This window comes from Amblyomma mixtum, chromosome 3 (assembly GCF_055824585.1).
Source record: "Amblyomma mixtum isolate Tamu chromosome 3, ASM5582458v1, whole genome shotgun sequence".
In the NCBI taxonomy this organism is placed as follows: domain Eukaryota; kingdom Metazoa; phylum Arthropoda; class Arachnida; order Ixodida; family Ixodidae; genus Amblyomma; species Amblyomma mixtum.
The window spans coordinates 193,077,382-193,096,051 of record NC_143014.1 but is presented as its reverse complement, the minus strand read 5'-3'; the positions used below and the strand labels follow the sequence as shown (position 1 = coordinate 193,096,051).

At 47.3% G+C, this 18,670-nt stretch overlaps 2 protein-coding genes across 5 annotated transcripts in view; both read right to left on the bottom strand.

The window, feature by feature from the left end:
• Window positions 1-323: 323 nt before the first annotated feature.
• On the bottom strand, window positions 324-6,883 carry LOC149353121 (sulfiredoxin-1-like). The gene is made up of 2 exons (XM_089582316.1): window positions 6,415-6,883; window positions 324-1,089 (listed from the first exon to the last, which is right to left on the bottom strand). The coding sequence occupies exons 1-2, from the start codon at window positions 6,739-6,741 to the stop codon at window positions 880-882; spliced, it is 537 nt and encodes a 178-aa protein (XP_089438442.1). The 5' UTR covers window positions 6,742-6,883; the 3' UTR covers window positions 324-879.
• A 7,204-nt stretch (window positions 6,884-14,087) lies between these two features.
• The window catches only part of LOC149353120 (calpain-9-like), a 108,351-nt gene continuing 103,768 nt past the window's right edge, over window positions 14,088-18,670 (bottom strand). For all 4 annotated transcript variants that reach the window (XM_089577293.1, XM_089577294.1, XM_089577292.1 and 1 more), the window contains exons 15-19: window positions 18,519-18,587; window positions 17,823-17,901; window positions 17,093-17,206; window positions 16,947-17,002; window positions 14,088-14,382 (exon numbers count right to left, since the gene is read on the bottom strand). In XM_089577293.1, coding sequence (XP_089433419.1) covers window positions 14,356-14,382; window positions 16,947-17,002; window positions 17,093-17,206; window positions 17,823-17,901; window positions 18,519-18,587 — 345 coding nt within the window. In that variant the 3' untranslated portion in view covers window positions 14,088-14,355. The remainder of the gene's footprint in view (window positions 14,383-16,946; window positions 17,003-17,092; window positions 17,207-17,822; window positions 17,902-18,518; window positions 18,588-18,670) is intronic.

Genomic DNA, 18,670 nt, shown 5'->3' with positions numbered 1-18,670 from the left:
AACGATTCATTTTCTTCCATGCTGTGACATTTTTTTGTGTATAATAATTCCGTGTTCTTTCTATCTCATTGTTATCTTTTTTTTGTAACCACCTGCACGCGGTGGCATTTGTGTACTTTTTCTTCTACCCCCCCACTGTAATGCCAGCCAATGGCGCTGTGGGTATGATGATAAATAAATAAATAAAATAAATAGACTGTATAAAATATATGCACGACGCATAAACCGTACAGGTGCATGGCCTTGTCGGAAAGTGTAATGGTGCAAGACTCTACGATGCAGAAACGAGAAAGGAAAGGAAGTAACGGGGCGCGAGAGCAGTGTAACACAGAAAAAGGCGATAAATTTTATTAGTGTCGGTAAAAATATGCTAGACGCGTTACACTCAGCTCGCAGAATAAAATTTGCCTATCAGTAACAACGATAAAAACTGTCGGTTGAACACAATACCAAAAATAGTAATAATAATAAGCTTACTTCAAGCACACCTCCCCATTACCACTGTATAAAAATCGCGGAAAGAGCAAAGTGCGTGTTTGACAAAAAACAAGACACATAAACACTGTTTATTCATGTACAAAAACAAAAACGAAAATATGAGTAAAAACAAGAATTTCAGCTCTTTCATTGGGAGAAAGTGTTCGACATCCCAGGCGGCCGCTGTAGCGTGCCCGTGTTTTTTTTTTTTTTTCTTCACCTAAGTGACTCTGTTTCATTGAAGGCTACACAAGAAGATAAAAGGCGAGCCGCACAGGATGCCAGCACGCGCACTCGGACGGGAGCTCAGGCAGGTGGTCTGGGGAGCGTCAGCGTAAAGATACGTGACGACCTGTTGTTTTTCAAAACCGGTAGCGCAGCGTCCCGCCAACGTGGCGGAGATCACTTGAGATCGGGCGTGGAGGCGCCCAGGTACGCTTGCAGGTCCCGGACGGTGGAGCGGAACAGCTTGGCCTTGGCCGTGGGCAGGCCGAGGCGTCGGTACGCCTCGTAGCGGTGACAGCCGCCGAACGAGTAGTAGTAGTTACCACCCTCACGGCCTGTTATCCAGAGCACGTCGATCGGCGGCACAGCTTCCCTCTGGGCCGGATCCTGCGATCGTAAACCAGTGGAAAAAACGGGCGATGAATTCACCAGCGTACGGCTTCGCGTACAGAAGAGACTATACGTATATATCTTGCATAATACTAATTAATAAGTGCAGTGCCGTGAAATGAAAGCGGAGTAGAGGGACCATCCCGGAGTAAATCGCTACGCACTGAACAAACTAGCTCGGCAGCAAGACGAAGTTGTATCACAAGGCACTCTAAGCTCGCGCACACTAAACTCTGGGGGTACGATAAAGCCACTGCATGATGTACGTGTCTATCCGGCACGGGCGTAACGCGAGAGGAAAGTTGTCTGAACTAGATCAACCAATTTGCCTCCGTCCCCTCCTTTTCAGCGCTGCTTATTTGTATTTCGCAATGTTTATAAATATTTACGCGCAGACATGCAAGGATCCAACCTCCGCGACGACGCTGTAGGCCCTGAAGATAAGACACTGTAGACATCTGCTATCAAGGTGCAAGACGTCTGATTTCACATTTCAACCATACAATCAAGAAACCTATATATCCCGTTCTGAAAAATGTCGCCCATTGGGCCTCAGTTGCCGTTGCCGCGAGACGGGACAGCATTCGCGACTACCTTTCCTCTGACATCTCGTGTTGTTTTTTTTTTTAAAGGAACAGTGAGAAGACCACTTTCCTTGACCGAAATGTTCGATGGTTTAAAAACGCTTCATATCGCGGCACCTACTAGGCCTAGCTCCCCAAACACAGAGCGAGTTGCCAAAAAGAAAAACTGTTCAAATAGACCTCCGCTCAACGTGGAATGCAGAGCAGCTCACAGACTTCTCTTCACATTAAATACATACCGTTTCTTCAAAAAAAAAAACAGCAAAGAGGTCCCGCGACCAGACGAATGGGGAAAACGTGAAACAAAAGGCTGCATTTGCATAGTTCTCAAAGCGTGCCGCCATATTCTCGTCCCCGTCTTCTCGACGGCCTTGTAGCCTAGTTGTAAAAGAGCCCGTCCACAGGCGACAGCAGTGTTCATCACCCGTTCCAAGGAAAACCGCCTGCCCATAATTCGAGGCACGCACGCCTCATTTGACGCCAGACACGGACTGAGAGCAGCGGCCGATCAGCGGGAGCTCTGTTTATCGGAGCCAACAACCTCTGCGGCTGCAGCGAGACGACTCTTCGCGTTAGCAAGTTCAAGAGTAAGGATCCGCAAACACAGAAAGTAGCGTACTTTGTCAAGGAACCGCGTTTGCACGCAAATCATTAGAAACGCACGAGTACCTGCAGATGTCATTAGGCCCCCGCCAACTTTTGAAAAAAACTATGAACACTCCTTTCGAATGCGGTCGCTCGTAACGAAATGACGACCTGAAGATGTCGACCCGTACTGTTTCAGTAAGTGAGAGCCTCGTGTGAATGTATTTCTAGTTTTTGCAGAGGCGCTGTGAACGCCTTATTCGAAGAACAAGGCCGCGCAACTCCAAAACAAAATTCTGTAGTTCACTCACCAGGGTACGCCAAGGTTTGTTTTGCGAAAGAACGCAGATAGACACACACACACAAAAACAGGTTATGTCAAAATATTGCGAGGAGATACGAACGCTGTCCAAGGGACCACAAATAGCAGCTAATGCAGCGTTCATGCAGCTATCAAACCTCCTCTTTCTTTTTTTGTCCTTGGCGACCTACGGACCTTGGATCGACTGGTGAGAGTAGGCGCCAACCAAAACAGGGTACTCAAGTCGGTGCGCAAACAGCTAGCCTCGACGTTCCCGCGAGCAGAAAAAGATAGCATGTGTACCTTTTATCTTCAGCTAAAAGTTTGAATCGTATGAGCAAAAAGAGGACGTCGACCTTCTGAGAACGCCGACTGAAAGCTCTCTTCGGCCACTGAAAGTACAGCCTCAAAACCAAATGTACCTACATGCGTATAAGCAGCCACTACGAACCTCTCCATGAATAAAAACAGCGTTAAAGAACGGTAATATAAGAGTCGCTTTAACTGAGGGACAGTTCTTTCCCCAGTAAATATAGAGGGCGTTCTACCTAACACTTACACAATTTTTAAAAATAGGCTTTTTGAGTTAGCGCTTTTTTCAGCATAGCATGGTCAGTGGTGTAGTACATCAGACTACAGCTAAGTCGTGCTAACTAGCAGGCTGGTTAACTAATAGTGAATAGTTAACTTTTTAACTATTACCGTTAGGCTCATTGAGAGACCCACCGTAGGTAATATCCATACCAGTATTTAGAATTTCGAAAACGCGGTTACCCTCGGCGCTGTGGCCCAACAAATTTTGGCTGCACCGCGCAAAAATACGTACGCTTTCGAGAAGCTTTCAGGCAAAGCAACCTCTCCAGTGCACGTAACTCGTCGAAATAGCCGAAATTTGTGGGGCCACAGCGCCGAGGGTAACCGCATTATCGAAATTCTAAAAACTGATATGGATATTACTTCCGGCTGGCTACACACCTCTGAGTAATTAACGAGCCCAATAGTAATAGTTAAAAAGTTAACTATTCAATATTAGTTAACCAGCCTTAGCTTTATTCTGATGTACTAGACCGCTGGCAATGCTATGCTGAAATACGCGCTCTTCTAACTCGAAAAGCCTATTTTAAAAATTGTGTCAAGTCTTAGGTGAAGCACCCTGTATACTTACATGGTAAACAATCACACTGCCGACAAGCCTGAAAGCTATTGTGTCGTTGCTCTCAGTTCTGGTCTGCAGACATCCTTCATTCGCCAGTCGTGTGTCGGGCCATGCTTGTTTCCGTCTCCAGTGAACACACTCGGATGCAGCAGGAGTTGTGAGACAAACCGATCGCACTACTCCATGCATTACACGACTTCGGCACGAAAACATTCTTTTGCGTGGAAAAACGGAAGACATTGTCCGAAATAATGACGCGATTCTGTCGCGCCGAGGAAAGGCATGTTTAGAACAACGTGGAACGAATCCACGTGACATGCGTATATATTTTTCACCTCCGTGATGAGCTTCCGCAAACGCCAAGGTCTAGCAAACGTCATGGCTATATTTAACGTGCGCCGCAAGGTATTGCATCCCTGACCTGCAATGGCATGTTATTGCGTTGCGGTATTGCCACCAAACAGATCGCATAGAATCGAAGCCGACACCAGCGGCATGCATTTGGACTGTTCTCAATTCCTTCTGCGATATAACTGTTGACATAACTATGATTTTTTTTTCTCCTAAAAACTCTCCGTCCTACGTTGCTCAGCTTGCCCAAATGATGCCTGAACACGAAATCAGGCGCATGTGGAGCCCTAAGAAATGTGTTATTCTCGTGGAAACAATAAAAAAAAAGTGAGATGCGTAATTTCGTGCACTTTGGTCCGCATTTCGCAGCATTTGACAAACGCAAGCATACTGCCGCTCGCAGGCAAACAAGGTACAATTCTGACGACATATCGAACTCACTCTCGTTTAGGGCGGCCATTTTTTTTTCTTTCCAGAAATAGTTTACCTAAATAACGGGGATCCACCTTTAGCCCTGAACAAACATGGCCGAGCTAATAGATATCCAAAAGCGTCTGCCCGTCGTCGAAAGCATGTATGACGCTCCAGACCACCCTTTCACATCATCCGAAACTGCAATGCTGCTCTTTTAGGCTGATGCTAACTACTCCAACCAGCCTCCCCCTTTCCAGTGAATGCTAGCAGCGACAGGCACGTGCTCATTCTGTCACCGAAGTGAGGGGTTCTGCCATGGCTACGCTCGTAGACTCAGACGACGCCATTTCGGCAGCCAAAGGTGTCTGTGTAGTGTCAGTGATGATGAGCTGAGACGATCATGTGATGGCCCTGCCTACACCTTTCAGGGACGGTAATCCGCTGATTCCACGGAAACATAAACGTAAGCAGTCTCCAAACTAGTCGGTAGTCGTGAAATTATGGCCGACTGACATCCATAGCACAGTCTCCGTTCCTAGTTTGACTATGTCCATTGAGAGCACGTATACGTACTTCACCTTGTACTACAGAAAGGCGCGTCTTTGATGCTGATTCGGCGTGAGTGTACAAACGCTATTTCATGAATTGGTAGAATGGATGTACCGTGACGGGAGCAAGCAAGGTGATACACGAAATCCGGCTTTTTCATCCGTGCCGACGTCGTTTCCGTTCTTTCAACTGGCGAATGCAAGACGCCGGTGTGACGCTTCCGTTTGAAATACTTGCAAAGATGCTTTCACTTTCAGCAGCTGCCTTTAGCAGGAACTGTTCTCAGGAGAGATTTCTACACGCAAACCGTGTAGGCGCTCTATGTTCACTGGGGGACGCAATCTGAGCTGTGAAAGAGAGGTGGATGCGCGCAGCAGTTGATATCAAGCAGGCAAGACAATACATCACCAAGTATTACGTGGAGTTAACAATGTAACGTAAAAAATGCGACAAAACACTCTCGCGACAACGCTGAGAGTCGATTTTAAAAAGCACAATGCGCGTGGCCCTAAAATAAGCGCCGCGAACAGTTTCGACTACTGACCGCCAAGTGAACGTTTGAAATTAATGCTGCTCTCTAATCCTGCACTCAGATTTGTACTGCGGTAACACTTTTTGAACAAAGGCGTTGACATGTGCCTTGGTCCCTCCTTCAATCTCCGTTTCATCCTCATTTTATCTTCAATAAAAAAAGGAGAGGAACAACACCCTGTGATCTGTAGTTTTGAAGAAAGAGCACTTCTGAAGCTTAATGACCAAGTGCTAAGACAAAAAAAAAAAAACAAAGAAACTCTAGAATTAACTGCGAATTCTGGCGGCTATTTTCACCTGGGGCCACGCCTCGCCGAAACACGGCCGCGAAATTCCAATTATAGCATTCTAGTTCGTGCAGCATCGCGCAAGAGTGCATTTCCATAAGCGTCACCAGAAGCTGTGTGCACTAAACTTCATTTGTAGGCAAAGGGCACAGTGTCAAGGCACAGCTACCTTCCACAACACTAAACATCAGGGAACATAACACGCAAGGCGAATCCGCACTTACCGTTGTGACCGCACAGTTCAACAACTACCAGCGAATACCCAGGCTGAAATCATGTACTGGCTCTTCCCATACTCAACAAAAGCAACCTGGAGCGTAGAACACTCGTTCAGAAGTTGACATGCTACATGGCAAGAAAAGATACCAGAACTAGGTAGAGAAGTATTTGCAACACTAACACCTCATTTTGTGATGAATGGTGGGTGTCAACAAGCAAAATGGTGTTCTGAGTAGAGGAGTGTCAGCGTCAGGGGCTCACTGACACCCTTCTGGGTGTTGCGGCCTCTGCGCGCGGCCATCATTAGAACCACAGGAACCGAGATTGGTAGCTGAACGGGCGCACCTTGAGCGTCTCCATCAGGCTGGCCACTTTGGCCTCGTCCAGGACTGGAGTAAGTGGTCTAATGAGGACATCCATGGGGATGTCGTGCACCTCGGCGATGTGGGCCGAGTGCACGCTGTAGTCGGACGGCCTTCCCGTCGTCGTTTCCATGTTCGCCACTCTACAGTGTCCTCTGTCGTCGTCGGAGCCACGCGACGTGCAGTGCGCCCGATGGTTCTCCCAGCTGTGACTGGCGGCTTGGCCTCCGAGGAGCAGCAATCGAAGCAGGCCGCCACACGTCAGTGCTCGCAGTGGCGAAGTTGCGACAGCGCCGCTAGGCATAAACATACCGGGACAGGTTCTCTCACTTGTTGTCTTTTGCCTTATCGTAATCTGGGCCGCCGTAGCCGGGGTTCCCCGGCACCAAGCGGCCTCGACAGCCTGCCAAGCAGGAAACAGGGCCGCGCCCCCGTCCGCTGCGGCTCGCCTTTGCCGCGCGCCTTGTTTACGCGCTAGCAGCGCCGCCTGCTAAGCTTCAAGTGAGCCTCGAACGACTATTTCGCAAAAGTGGCAGCAGGTGTCGCAGAGGGATAACAGAGCATCTCGATGAAAAGCGCGGCTCGTACAAAGCATTATTGCGGGGTAGTTGGTTTGCCTTTTAATTATGCGGCGAAGATCCTAAATGAACATATTTCATTCAACATTTGAAAGAGCAAAAAGAATAGGAATTGGCACGCGCAACATGAATGACAGCTGACATTTATGGATTTTTGTTGGCGTTGCGGTTCACAAAACTGGTACAAGATCCGCAAAGGTAGGTAATTAACAGCGACTGCGTGACGGGACACGTCAAAGTTTATTGGCAATGTAAGGCTTCCAAAGAGCAGCATACTGTAATCAAAATTTTATCATTTGTTAGCAACAGCTATCGTTGAAATTGTTATTGGAGTCGTAACTGTCCTTTGAGAATGATTGTTTTCACATACGTATCATTCATTGCTTCTTCACTTATTTTATCGTGTTTCGTTCCTTGATCTTCGTAGTTATAAGGTACCAAACAAAAGCAAGTTGTGTTGACCGCTTCACGCACTATACTTAGTGTACGATGGTGCAAGTCATGCAACAGTGATTTCCCTACACATCCCTTTCCCTTGTTTTCTGAAGTCGCCCCTGTCGTGACCGTACGTCTGGCCACGTGGGCCCGATCAAGCAGCTACCGTGAACAGTCGACAAGGCCGACGACCTCGCGACGGCGGTAGTGCAGTGGGGTGTTTGGAATGCCCCCCTCCGAGCCTAAGTGGATTAGTGCAGCGGAGTGCAGGTGACCGTGGCAGCAGCGACGAAGGCAGGAGATGCACAGGAGGTATTTTCAGCGCAACCACAACGGAACAGAGGCGACGTGGCGGCGCCAGTCACGCTGGCTGTTAATTGAAGACTTCTGTGTCCCCGACTCGTGTTCTGGACACCCGGCGGGGAAGCAAGTTCATTCACCCGCTGGAAGACTGCGGGAGATTCCTTTCCATCCGGGCTGGATTAGTCAGCATCTCCCCCTTCCCATCGACCCAGCTGCGAGAGAGTGGAACAGCCCTGCCGTGGGTGGTAACACCTGCGTCTACTTCGGTCCATCCGATTGGACAGTGCTCTTCGAACTTCATTCCCCAGCCAGGGATCTGGGGAATCCGAACACTATTTAACTCGGCTGTGAGTGTGGCCGAGAGAAGCCTGCTAGCTCCAGTCGACTACGGTTGACGAAGACGTTCCCCTTCTACTGAGAGCCATTCAAAGTCACCCTTTGTAAATAATGTAAATAAGTGTATAAAGTTTTTCGTTACCTTCCCTAAACCCAGTCTCCCATCCTCCTCGTCCCATCACCGGTCTCCGGCCATGCTACCCGGGTCGCAACACCCCTTTAATTCCTAACCCATATTTTTTTTACATACTACGGGGAATTTTGTTTAATAGCGCCGGCAGAAAAGCATGCACAGGAAGGAACAGATCGTCCATATAGCTGGCTTGTGGTGGAAGAAAGCACGACTTCCACACGAACTTATTGCACACGTCTTACAGCGCTTTCCGCGTCCGCGGGACGCGAACGGTGTTGAACAGCTATAAACAGCTATAACAGCTATAACAGCTATAACAGCTAGTTTATTGCTTCTAGTCTGAACTGCCGCGTAGTTATTCGACGAATTTTAAGTACACCTTGTTATTCAGTTCAGTCATTTCATAACTTCGACTTTTGTCTTTGTGTAAATCGAAGTAATTGTTCGCAGTCAATGTCATGAGTGCTGGAGTAAAACGTTGCCAGTACTGCGCGACACATCAAGGACGCAAACCAAAAATTAAAAATCACTATCGCTTCTCCTCTACGTTCAACACAACACCTCAGAAGCTTGGGACTTCCTATAGGGCGCTAAGAGGCAAACTACGTGGCTTATAGAGTAAACCCCTTGGGGTATAAATTATTGACAGCGACTGTGCGCAGGCTCACCTGCTTAACCATGCGCAGATAGTTGGGCTTGTTGGCGTAGTGTAAGTTCATCCTGTAAACAGCGCGAAAAACGGGACGAGAGAGACGGGCAACTCGCCTTGTCCGTGTATCTAGTCCTGTCTTTCCCGCCGTTTTCGAGATGCTTAACCATGACGGCAGCGCTCAGAGTGATACAAACTATTGCACATTCTTGACACAATTTTAATGATAGTCCCAGAATGTTCTCAAGTGAGCCAAATTATCTGGACTCCTGAGCACGCCTCCCTTACTGGGAACGAGGCGGCTCATGAACTGGCTACACAATGGGACGAGCCAAATACCCATGGCCCTGAAGACCCATCGTTACACAAAGGTCAGGCGGCAAAATGGCGACGTCTGCAAACAAACTCATATCCGAACCGGGTTGTTTGCGGCCATTACTACCCTGGGCAGTACACTGATAGGTGTGTGTCTGCAAGAACAAGGCTGATCTCAACCATATGATATGGAGATGCCCACAGACGCCATCTGAATGTCGTAATATCAGGACGCTAGAACGATGGGAGACCCTATACTCATCTCTGACCCAGAGACTCAACGTATCGTCCAAATGGCGGAAGACACAGCCGGGATCCAAGAACTCCTAGCCGTCGTCTGGACGGGAAGGCTAAAGCCCTCCCTGTATCTGTTGGACGGTAAAGTTATTCTATCGATCCATCTAGTGAGCCACCAGAAGATCTCAACTGTGTGCGTGTTTTTTTTTTCTTCTTGAAAGCAGAAAAGGCAAGGTCTCTCTGTTCGTCAGACATTGCACTAATATAATCAACTTTTGCAATAACTCTTACGCAACTATAGACTGCGCTATTGCTGTTGTGATATTTACATAGAAAATTCAGAATAACGGACTTTTTTCCCCAGCTTGTGGGCCTTACGCGAGTGAAGAAAGAACCCCACTCGTTGTATGTCTAAAGGCTTGCAATGCCTTCGTTTAAAGCGTCCTTGGTGCTTAGCGATGACTTCTGACACATTAGAAAATGCTTTAGATCCCAACAGGTGAAACGATTTCATATTTCGTGCCACAGAGGCTGAATTCAACGTGTCTTGCGTGACGCCACAAATTCTCGCGGCATGTTTGGGCTGGCCGAGTGTGGCTTCTTTTTCGCGGTCGTCGTGTTTTCTAAGATTTTCATTTTGCAATTAATCATCGTCAGCCAAGTTGAGCTCACTGCAGGAAGGCCTATTGACCTCCAGTCAGTACTGCTTTAGGCTAGCTACAGCCACATTATTCCAGCAGACTTTCTTGAGATCTTAATCATGCATCATTAAAAAAAAAATCGGCAAAAGACGCCAAGTACATAGCTTTATAACGCTTTGAGTACGTTATTCCTTGAAAAAAAAATTCACAGTGTTCAGCGAACGGACTTGCTCGTCCCAAATCATCATCACTGATGGTACGGAGTCTATGCAGCAAATTCACGTCTACATTCAGGCCTAAATGAAAGGTGCATGAACAGCGCCTGCTAGCAAAACAAAATATCTTACCTGTGTACTTGCAGCCGCAGTGCCTAACTAGACTGATTCATGTTTAAGGGCAAAAGGTCTACCGAAGTGTGTGCTCATGAAATGGTTATAAAGGAATATCTGGCTGCAAAGCGGAAACGTATGGCATATGGATATTCGCGTTTCATTTCGGCCTGACTGTACAACCTTTGTCAAAAATATACAACTTCTAAGCCATCTTTTGGAGCGCTAGTAGCATCCGTGGAAGTCCCGAGCCTCGTAGGCGTGAGCACGAGAGTTCATCTCACCTTAGATACATATGGAACCCTGGCGGTTCACTGCGAGCCACACAGCAAGGTACGGAAGGGAACCCTGTGGCCTGGATATTTTTGAGAAAGGCTCTACGTGACATCTACGATATTTTCTATCCTGAAATAGATGTTTGTTTTGGTGCAATGTGTACATTCGTCATCGTCCGGAGGAGGAGTCTATCGGTGTGAATTGACATCATGGCGGTGTTTAAAATCCTTTTAAACATGATTTTTTGTAGCGCATTTCGGTGGGTATAGCATCTCTCCTCGGAATTTTGTGTTCAGGTTTCAGATGCAGTATGCGCAACGCTGCTTTGGAAGCTCCGGGGTGGGTTACTGTGGTGCTCTGGTGCTTTAGATCTATGCATGTTGTGTGCAGGTAACCCCTCTTTGTCTCAGTTGCTGTGCTAATGACCATGCGCGCCCAGTGGCCGACGTTATATAAGCTGGTTACGGCAAATAAACACCCTTTTATTTTGTTCGCCGTTTTGAGGTTTGGGCTCTCCGCCCGGTATGAAGGGCGTTTCACCCAAGTCTTTACGCAATTTTTAAAAACAGGCTTTTTGAGTTAGAAGAGAGCGCTTTTTTTAGCATAGCACTGTCAGCAGTGTAACGCATCGGAATACGGCTAAGACGTGCAACTGTCAGGCTGGTTAACTAATATTCATTTGTTAACTTTGACTTATTGTCCAGCCCATCGTAATTAATATCCATATCAGTTTTTATAATTTCGAAAATGCGGTTACGCTATGCGCTGTGGCCCAACATGGAAGATAAAAGAGGCAATTTAGGAGGACGCGGCAGGACCGGTCAACGGTGTATCAACCACAGCATGCACGGATGCGCAAGGGAAATTAGTTAATGGGGCATCAATTCGATGCAATGGAGAGCGCCCAGGCGGAGGACACGGCGGTTGCTTTGGCGATGGTTTCCCGGAAGGTAATTTAATTTACGGACTCCGAGACTGCATGTCCTAGCTATACCAGAGGAAGGATTTGTAAGAATACTAAGAACTAAAGAAGACACAGACTAAGTCCATAGTCACATGGACTTCAGGACACTCTGCGGATTTTGGAAACGAAGGCGCGCCCGCTGTTACCCACGCGCTATCACCCCGGGTCCGCCAGCATTTGCAGGAACATAATTATGTATGTAATGTAATGTGGTATGGGCACGTGGGCACGGAGGAGTGGAGGGAAACCTTAAAGTCGACGCGATAGTTCGAGGTTACACAAACCGAGCGAGCGACGACAAGGGGGAAACCAACACTACTCCGAACAGCTACGCAGAGCTCACCATGTTTTGGAAGTTAGGACGCCGTAAATATCCGTTTCCCCACAAGACACTAACAAGACATCAGGCAACTACATGGAGACGGCTACAAACAAACTCATACCCAAGTCGCTACATATACAGTAAGATTTGGTCTACGCAATACACTCCAGAATGCGTGTGGTGCGGAGAGATAGCCACCGTCTACCACTCCACATGGGGCTGTCGGGCGAGCCCGATAGAGCCCAAAGTTACCAACCCGTCAGTCGAGCAGAGGGAGGAGCTTCTGTCCAGCTCCGACCCGCAAGATCAGCTTGCGCTGGTTGAGCGAGCCGAGGAGGCAGCAAGAACCAATGGGATCCTGTACCTAGGAACACCACCTGCTGCTCAAGACCCCAACCCCTAAACCCCGTCCCATTTTGCGGAATAAAGTTTTATACTACTACTACTACTACTACTACTACTACTACAGAACTGTTATTAGGCTACCGGGATTTACTTTAACATTTGAGATTAACGATGAAAGTATACGCCGAACTGCACAAAAATCTAAACATGGAGCAAGGGATCATCTTAAGGGAACTGCAATCAAATACTTATATAAATCCTGTCAAATTCAACTATATGTTTCCAAATTCCTACGATCCGCATTGCGCCTTCTGAAGTGAAGTGGCTAACTTATACCGTGTGGCATGGGCATGCCAGAAAAACCCAGCTATACCAAGAATCAATCTGCCAAGGTGTTCACTATTTTTTTTTCATTGAAAGCCGCTGAGCCAGACCCCTTAGCGGGTTTTGCTGTGATGGTAGACCACTTTTTTCTTCTATGCTATGAGAAATTTTGATTTAGCTTAGCCCTAATGTTTTATTTTATATTGTATTAAGTCATTTGAGGTTAGTTGTGTGGGCAGGACACTTTTATTTCTATTTCTTTTTCGGAGGAAAGCCAAAGTATGAAGTAAAATCTGAGTCCCCAGGTAGGTGGTTTTTTCATGATGAAATTCGGGATTTCATAGATTTTTGCATGCATGCTACCATGGGAGAGCGTACTAAATCGATTTGACGGTGCTCTCTATGGTAGTTGAAAGGCAGCGAATAGCTTCTCGTTGTACAGATACTGAGTCTACAATTGTGAACGCCCACCTTTTGTAACTTTATTCAAAAACGTTAACTGAAAAGATACGCTCCATCCCAAAGCGAAGCTTTCGTCCCGCTCCATTTCCAGCACCAGTGCGATTTCCCGTGCAAGGCACAGCGCGCATGAACTGTTGCACTTTCTAACTGGCGTCAAGACAGACTCCTGTGCAGCATAAGTGCGCACTGCGTTTTGCGCACGGTCAGCCGTGAGTTAGTGCAGTTAGCTGCAATGGCATGACGTCTTCCTAAAAGTAGTTGCGCACAAATTCGCATACCCCACTACTGGTTCATTAACAAATGCAGCCTCTCGCCCGCGCACCCAGCACTTGCCTGCGATGCTTAACTTGTTCTCCTGATTACCGAGAGTTCTTTTTTCTGGTCATTTGTTTCAAGAAATTAGCGATCTGGCAAGCGTAAAGCACTGTTTATTCACGAGCTGCTGCCTGAGAGTATTCAATAATGTGACTTTGCCGCCAGAGGGCGTGAAGTATAGAATTTCAAACGCAGTATATATGTATGAAACCCTTAACTTAAATGCTACTAACTTCAGAGCGTTTTGAAATTAAGCTTGTCTGCAGTGTTCAAACAATTAAGAGCAAAGAAAATGATTGATTTTATGTCGTGGAAACTTGTCAGTAAAGATAATACCTTGGATCATGCAACGATTGCCCACCGCACCAAAGCTACGAAGCTCACAGGGCTCGTAGCTTTATGCGCACTTAGCACAAAGCAGCCCAGCTTTACGAGATTCGAGTGTTCACGTGTAGCTTCTTGATCGCTGTTTCGCAGCGTCGGTTGCCGTTGCGCCACTTTAATAGATCCCTCTCTCCCAGCCCCGACTATGCAGATTTGCAAAGGTCGTCCATCGATAAGTGCGCTGGAGCTCAATGGTGCGCAGAATTTTTTTTTGCGTGCAAGTAGAAGGTCTCCATTTGTTGTGCGTGGAGAAGCGAATGAAAGTTAGAAGTAACAGATTGTGTGAAAAGACATCCTTTATTTTCTTCTTGCGCTTTGTGAAAGAAAAAAGGAAGATGTCGCTTTGAGCAGGCACACAAACACACGCACACACATATGCCCGCTTACACTCGCACACGCACGCGAGGTACAATCTCTTCGATAAATGTTTCAATACATTAGCATATATTACACTCTGAGAGCCCACTGCAGCGGCTCGTCTATTCGAAGTCTCTGTCCATGGAACCCGGCACCACGACAGGATCGGGATTTCGTCGCAAAAAAACATTTCGTTTCGTAGTCGTTGAAGGGACGGTCTCAGGAGTACACTGTCATCAGGATCATCTGCGCATAAAGAAAAAATAAAGGAGGTGCGTTCGTAACTGGTTGCTCCCTTCTTAGCACGCATTCACCTGTTATGCATTCCATCGTTAAGTCTGGGCGCAGTGACGGCACAGGCAAGCCACGCATACAGCTTGAACATTTAAGCTGGAGCTGAACATTGAATGACACCGAGATGAATCTGCACACTGGCCGGAAGCCGCGCGACAACCTGCCATGAACGCATGCAACAAAACGTATATTCCGCGGTCTCGGCCTGTTTACTTCGTGTATATATCTTATTGCATGTTCTTCCCTCTCCATCGCTCACTTTATGCAGAGGGAAGGGGGGGGGGGGGGGGGGGGCGTCGTCAAACAGTGCTACGAAAAATAAATGTAATTATTCGCTGGACCTAACGATAAAGTTTCTGGCTCAACAAAAAAAAAAAGAACTTGAAGAAATTTAGCGCCACTGTTGATTGTCCAACTGTGGCGACGTAGCCTGCTTCAGCAGGCAGGCTGTCGAGGTCGAAGTTGGTTTTAATGTTTTAGGATTTACATTCGATATCAAAGCTCATAGTTATCTCACGATGGCACACCATATCTTCAGGTAAACATCATGGTAATGTTCTTTCTTTTCTTTTAACGTTCTTTGCCTCGCGGAATCCGAAGCCAAGGAGCACCGGTTACATGAGGCGCGACGAAACATGGGCGTAGGAGCTTAATGGTGCACTAAACTTGGAAGAAGGTTAGAGCATCGCATGCATGTACCAATCTTCTAAAAGAGAGTAAAACGTTGCTGCACGACGCCAGTTGCTGATCTGTTCGGTAGACTTCCAAACTGAAGTGAGCGAAGCAGCCAGGCACAAAACAAAGTTCATTGGACACCGGTGTTGACGTCACTTCAGGAAGCTTTCGTCCTCTCCTCCGCGCCGGCGCATTGGGGACGAGACGTTCTGGGAACTTCAATCGCCGATTTCGTCGCCTCCGAAAGGCACAACGAGATAAAAATCTGGCCAATATTCACTTCGCGATACCTTCTTTCATGTTTTCAGAGCTCCTCGTATTCGACACAACCGCGCGTTTCCTTCCACTCTGGCCAAAAGAATTCAACGAAGACAATCTTGTGCTATTCTCGGTGCGATAGTTTGTAGGTTGCCGTCTCACAAAAAATTCACGGCTTCTCTGTCATGAAATTCCCTGATTGAGAGAGATCACGTGGTCTTGTGACGTCATCACAACCTACCCACTGTGGCAGATGGCAACTTGTCCACCGGATTGTAAGCAAACTGCGCGCCGTGGCAAATGGTAGTTGAATCAGTGATTGGCCCAGATAGGTCACGTGACCTTGTGACACCATCGCAACCTGGCTACCATGGCATGTGGGGAGCTCGGGATGAGCAACCTGCGTCTCACAAGCTCCATCTGTGGCTGTGTTTCAAGCAGCCACCTGTCGGAGCAGTGGAGTGGCGCATGGCTTAACCTCTGCGCCACTACACCAGTAGTTGTATGTGGACTCACAGCGATCTATGAATGCGACTCAGAGGGTCGTAATACTATGCAATCAGTGTCATTTTGCTGTAGCACATTTTTCGTTAACCCCGAATGTTAGACATTTTATCCGACATACTTTTAGTTTCTCTTGACTACCTCCTGGTTTCGACCGTAAGCTCTGAGCTATAGAGGTAGCTGACACGTTTAGAGATATTTTTTATTAATGTTGTGTCTTAATGGCGTTGCATTTCCATAACTTTTGGATAATTTCTCTGACGAAGTAGTGCAGTCTGATTCATTCTTTCATTTATTTCCTCCGGTCTTCCGGTCTGCGCCCGATATTCAACGAAGACAGCACGACAAAACATACAAAACCTCCCACTTTTACATGGCTGGCAGGTACGCAATTTTTGCAGTGTGGACTGCGACATTTGGTACACGGAAGAGTCACAGGTAGTAATTCAGCTGTTCGATAAGGGTTTGCAAATGAGCAAATAACCGTGATTCTGAGACATGCCCCTTTGCTTCCTCCGTGCGTACCTACTGAATACCAGTGTTAGATAGCCTTCGTTAAACTGGAGGTCGCTCCCCGGTGCCCATGCACATATTGTGCGAGATGACATCAGTGTCGCCTGGTCACGTGTGGTGAAAACAGATTTCACGACTTTGGACAGGTGGACATGGGAAAGCTTTTCAGCTATATGCTCTCACTAACGTTGTGAGCATGCCAGCAAAATACAGCAGCATGATCCATTAGCATGCTGCGCGGACGCACACAGGAGGCTCTGTAGCCGGAATTTTGCGCAACAAGCTAATTGCTTTCGTAACATGAAATGACAGCGCCGTCAGAAAATTAAAATGTCGGAGCCGATGCAGTAGAAACTATACTTCTCGCAAGCTTCATTTTTCTGAATTTTTTTTTTTGAGCGGGAAAAGAAAATCAATGCCACAGAGTGTACTTTTCTGCTTCTTTTCTTAATCGTGATGAGCATCGCTGAGTCTACGACAAAGTTATTCCTTAAGGGTACCGAACGGCTGACCGCGCTTCTTTTTTTTTTTCTTTAGTAGTATGTACATCCAGTGGACAGGCTCACCTCTTCCAGGGAGATGGTGTTCTCCTTGAGCTTCTTCTCCACTTGGCCATACCTGTCTGTGGACGGGAAGCGACAGAAGCGTTTAGAACGCGCTTGGCTGCTCCCGACGCTGCTCGAGCCGAGGGGAGCAGCGCAGGCTCTCTTACCGTGGGCCAGGTACAGCTTGACTAGAGCTCCGATGAACGCCTCCGCCGTGATGGTGCAGTCTTTGGTGTAGCGGATGACCAGGCATTCCAGAACCTTGTTGCTCACTGTGATCCCTGCGAAAGGAACGCATTCGTTCATTGCCCCTGTCGCGGCCGCGCTGAAGCGTCCACATGCACGCATCCGTGCAACAAGCGTCGCTCTACTCTGACTATGCGTTCTGCGGCACCTATGGGAAACAATGTCTCGATGACAGCGCTGGACAGGGTGACCTTACCTCCTTCTCTTCCAATAACAACACGCACTGTCGTCACTGATGGATGGAACATTATGCAACTGCTTTTTGCATAGAAAATATAGCATACTCTTGCGAAATATTTTCGCGTGGTTAAGCTTTGGGAACGGATTACTAATTTGTTTTTACCACCGATTACCCGTGAACACGCAGCGATCCTCCGTCATGGATGATATATAGTATTCTAGTAGCTCATACTGGGCAACCATGGCTCTGAGCTATACTTGAATATAAGAGCAACATCATAGCTCCGTATGCCTTTACTGTCTAGCGTGCTATTTAAAACTGAGTGCGAACTTGTTCGCCCGAATACCGCTTATTGGGACACCAGTGTAATCGCCCGTAGCAGACACGCCGCTTAAACAGGAAATAAAAGTGCGAACGGTCCCAAACTCTGCAAAACAAAAACCGCAGAGGCGAACGCGGTATTGCCTTACCTGCCTCCCACAAGAGTGGTCGCAAGTTGAAGCTGCTCGTTCGCCCTTTGTGCGGCCGGTCAAACTTTACGAAGACACTCTGGATGGAAGGAAAGCAGAGGAGCGTTAAATGGCAACTGCATAGGTTTTAGAAATCGACGAGCTTAAAAGGGTCGAATGTGGGGAACTTCCAGGTAAAGTATGCGAATTCCTTTTGGCCTAGAATTTGAAACGGTGACGTAATCACCAATTAAAACTGCGACCGCCTTCAAGCTTCTCCGCAGCGCACAACGCTAAGTGGCGGACGCATGATGACGTCATCGAAAGTATCGGTACATTTAAATCGCATAAACGCCTGCTTTCAAGGAAAAAAAAAAGCAACGCCATTGAAGGCAAAGCCCGCGGAACGTTGTCAGCGTCCAACGAGGCACGGCAGGGTGTGACTGACGGCAGCAGTAATTTGAAATCATACCTTCCGTGACGTCACATTGAACTTCCTCGCACTCCCCCAGTGCTTTGAGGAGAAGTGCAAAATTCAATCTTCGATTACATCACTATTTTAAATGGTAGTGCAAAAAAACTTGTCATGCTTTACCTACAGCATATATACATTTGAATTCTTGAGTATCGCGAAATTCTCAAAAAGTGGCGCAGTTGTCCTTTAATCGGCCGCGACACCCGCGAGATGCGATTCATGAACTGGTGAGTGGTACTTACCCGCCAAAAGTGAAGCATGCCCAAGATTAAGGGGACGTCCTTAATGCTGATCTTGCCGTTTATGACAGGCTGTGATCTATGGTTAAGGCGTGGCAACGTGGAGCCAGCGTAGTGCATACCAACTGTTTCACCTAAGATGTTTTGCAAGTATG

What these genes read in the sequence shown, in the direction of transcription:
- LOC149353121 (XM_089582316.1), bottom strand. Translation starts at nt 6,741, where the DNA reads ATGTTTATGCCTAGCGGCGCTGTCGCAACTTCGCCACTGCGAGCACTG. An exon ending in GCCTGATGGAGACGCTCAAG is followed by an intron (nt 1,090 to 6,414) that starts GTGCGCCCGTTC and finishes TTACGATCGCAG; the next exon opens with GATCCGGCCCAGAGGGAAGC.